Below are 2736 nucleotides of genomic sequence, written 5' to 3' on the forward strand. Positions count from 1 at the left end.
AACATTTTCGATTATTATCAAATTATTGGTTAATATTTGCAATTATTAGCATATTGTCGATTATATTATTAGGTGTATATTTATTACATTAGCTTCTGTTTTAATTCGTCTATACTTTTGTTATAATAAAATCTGATTTGTATGTAAATTAAATATATAGAAATACATCTGGTAAAGTATCTCATATTAATTTAGAGTGAGTATTTTCTATCTTCTCCATCTTTTTTCATAAGTAATCTTCAAATAAAATTAATTAAACAAAATTTAAAACGATAAATTGTTTTATTTAATAACAACATAGTGTAAAAGAATAAGGATTTCTTAAAAAACAACTTGAAAATTTATTAAAACTGATTAAATCTAATATAAAGAAGAGTATTACTAAATAGTACTTTATATATAACCTGAAGTATTAATATTTGTTACCCAATATTAAGACCCCAATATCTATTAGCATCGATAGTTTTTATATAACATTTGGGAAGATAATCTAATTATGTATTTGTTTTAAATCTAATTAACATTTAATTAATCAATTCAGTTATCTCACCGCCTCTGCCATTATACGTGTTATTATAATTCGATTACAATATCTTGCCATAACTACAGTTGCCTTCAATTAAACAATGGTTTGTAATGTAATTTTTATGTTCTATTAATTGATAAAGTGATTCCTTTATAAATTCTAAAAAATTAGATTAAAAGTATATTAAGAGCGACAATATTCTCTTAGATATCTTGGTAACTGCAGAGTATGACTTTGAGATACTTTATGTAAAAGTGCAACACATGTAATCATGATATCTTAAAACATTAGGTAGAGAGCAATGTTAAGTATGAACAAATTAATAGAATCTTTTAATGTTATCTCAAAGCTATTTACCTATTTTTTTTTAGGTGTAAGACAGTCAGAAATTCTTTTAATCTTTTGAAGAAAAAAAAACAGCTTTTAAATATTTGATTAGTACCGTTTTTACCCGATTAAAAGATTAATAATACATTTTCTTCTTACTTCAGACTTGAAAAGAAATAGTTTGAATGAAAATTTGTATTGAAACTTTACGGGGAAAAAATAAAAACAACTTTTACTATGCTGCACCCTTACTAAACGCGTCGTTCAAACCCACAATTCCGTTGTTTTTGCAAGAATCGGCAATAGAACTAATGGATGGCATTTTTACGTTCTCAAAAAATTTTCTTGGTATTATTTCGTTGGCAATACCAGATATTTCTTTCCAAGCAAACTCAACGTCCGAGGAGTTTGTTAATCGACTGCATATTACAAAGCGAATAACAAATTTGTTCCGGTAATAACACGAAATCAAGTACAGCTTCTTTTTTTCTGTAATCTTTTGAAGCAAATCTTTGGTCAACTTATCATCCCCCTTTAATCGAAAGCAGACCAAACCTAAGTTGGAAGTGAGCACCTCAAAGCGCGAATCGCCGGAAACTAATTCTTCAAAATATTTTGCTAAAGCAATCTGGGACCTTACATGGTTTCTGATACCTTCCACGCCATAAATACGTAATGTGAACCATAACTTCAAAGACCTGAACCTCCTTCCAAGGGCGATTTGCCAATGCCGATAATCTGGTGCATGTCCTTCGTGTTGGTGCTTCAAATAAATTCTGTCGACATTGAAAGATTCCACCAAATGCTTCACGTTCTGGAACCACATGGCCGAGCAATCGAAATTCACCAGCATCCATTTGTGTGGATTGTAGTTGAAGGAATCGGCATAATGGACACCTTTCATTAAAGGTCGATATTCTGGACACACAAAGGCAGTTCCTGCGTACGCAGCATCGATATGAAGCCACACACCTTCTTTCTTACAAATTGGTCCAATTTCTTCTAATTTATCAAAAGCGCAAGTGCCAGTGCTTCCCAAAGTTGCCACAACATAGAACGGAATGCGATTGTTTCTCTTATCTTCATCTATAGCTTTTTGAAGCGCTTCTCCTCGAAGACATCCATTTTCATCTGCAGGCACGTGTTTCATTGGAACTGCTCCTAGTAACCCGGCTTTTTCCACAGACGAATTAGCTTGATCGCTGGTATATGCTACCAGGCGACCTCTGATGTCTGATTCGCTTAAGGAAGGATCATTTTCCCTCAATTCTTTGACCGTTTTTTCCCTCGCTGATAGCAGACCTACTAACGTTGCTTCACTGGCTGAGCCTTGTATTGTACCTCCACCGGGTCCGCTGGATGAATTTAGGAATGTCTCTGGTAGTCCCAGTAAATTTCCAAGCCAATTCATCATAACAACTTCGAGTTCTGTGCAGGCAGGACTGCTTATCTACATATAGAAAGATAATCTAATTCAAAAATTTTGATTGCCAGAAGAAATTTTGTTCGATGGTTTACAACACAATTATTTTGCGATCTGAAGAAACAATGATATCTCTTTTACAAATATTTGATAATAAGAAACAGTTTTGTGTACCTACCCAACTAAATCCGATTGAGGAAAGCCCAGCGCTGAGAATTTCCCCAACTATGCTGGGAAAGCTGCAAGCTGTGGGATAATATGCATGAAAATGAGGAGAATTCCAGTGAGTTATTCCCGGCATTATAACTCTTTCTATATCTGTCATAATAGACTTCCAGTCCTCTCCTAGTTCAGGAGTGTCTTTGGGTACCAATTTTTCTAAATACCCTGGTTCCACAGAAGGTAAAACGTTTCTATAACAAAAAATAATAAAGTGAATTTATGGTTTTGCTTTTTAGAA

The 2736-nt window shown here is 33.3% G+C and overlaps 1 protein-coding gene across 1 annotated transcript in view; it reads right to left on the reverse strand.

Annotated features, from left to right (window-relative positions):
- Nucleotides 1–250: 250 nt before the first annotated feature.
- Nucleotides 251–2736, reverse strand: part of LOC108739728 (alpha-methyldopa hypersensitive protein) — a 3564-nt gene continuing 1078 nt past the window's right edge. Inside the window, exons 2-3 of the mRNA XM_025977865.1 lie at nucleotides 2455–2689; nucleotides 251–2303 (exon numbers count right to left, since the gene is read on the reverse strand). Coding sequence (XP_025833650.1) covers nucleotides 1089–2303; nucleotides 2455–2689 — 1450 coding nt within the window. The 3' untranslated portion in view covers nucleotides 251–1088. The remainder of the gene's footprint in view (nucleotides 2304–2454; nucleotides 2690–2736) is intronic.

This window comes from Agrilus planipennis, unplaced genomic scaffold (genome assembly GCF_000699045.2).
Source record: "Agrilus planipennis isolate EAB-ADULT unplaced genomic scaffold, Apla_2.0 scaffold240, whole genome shotgun sequence".
NCBI classification, from domain to species: Eukaryota; Metazoa; Arthropoda; class Insecta; order Coleoptera; family Buprestidae; genus Agrilus; species Agrilus planipennis.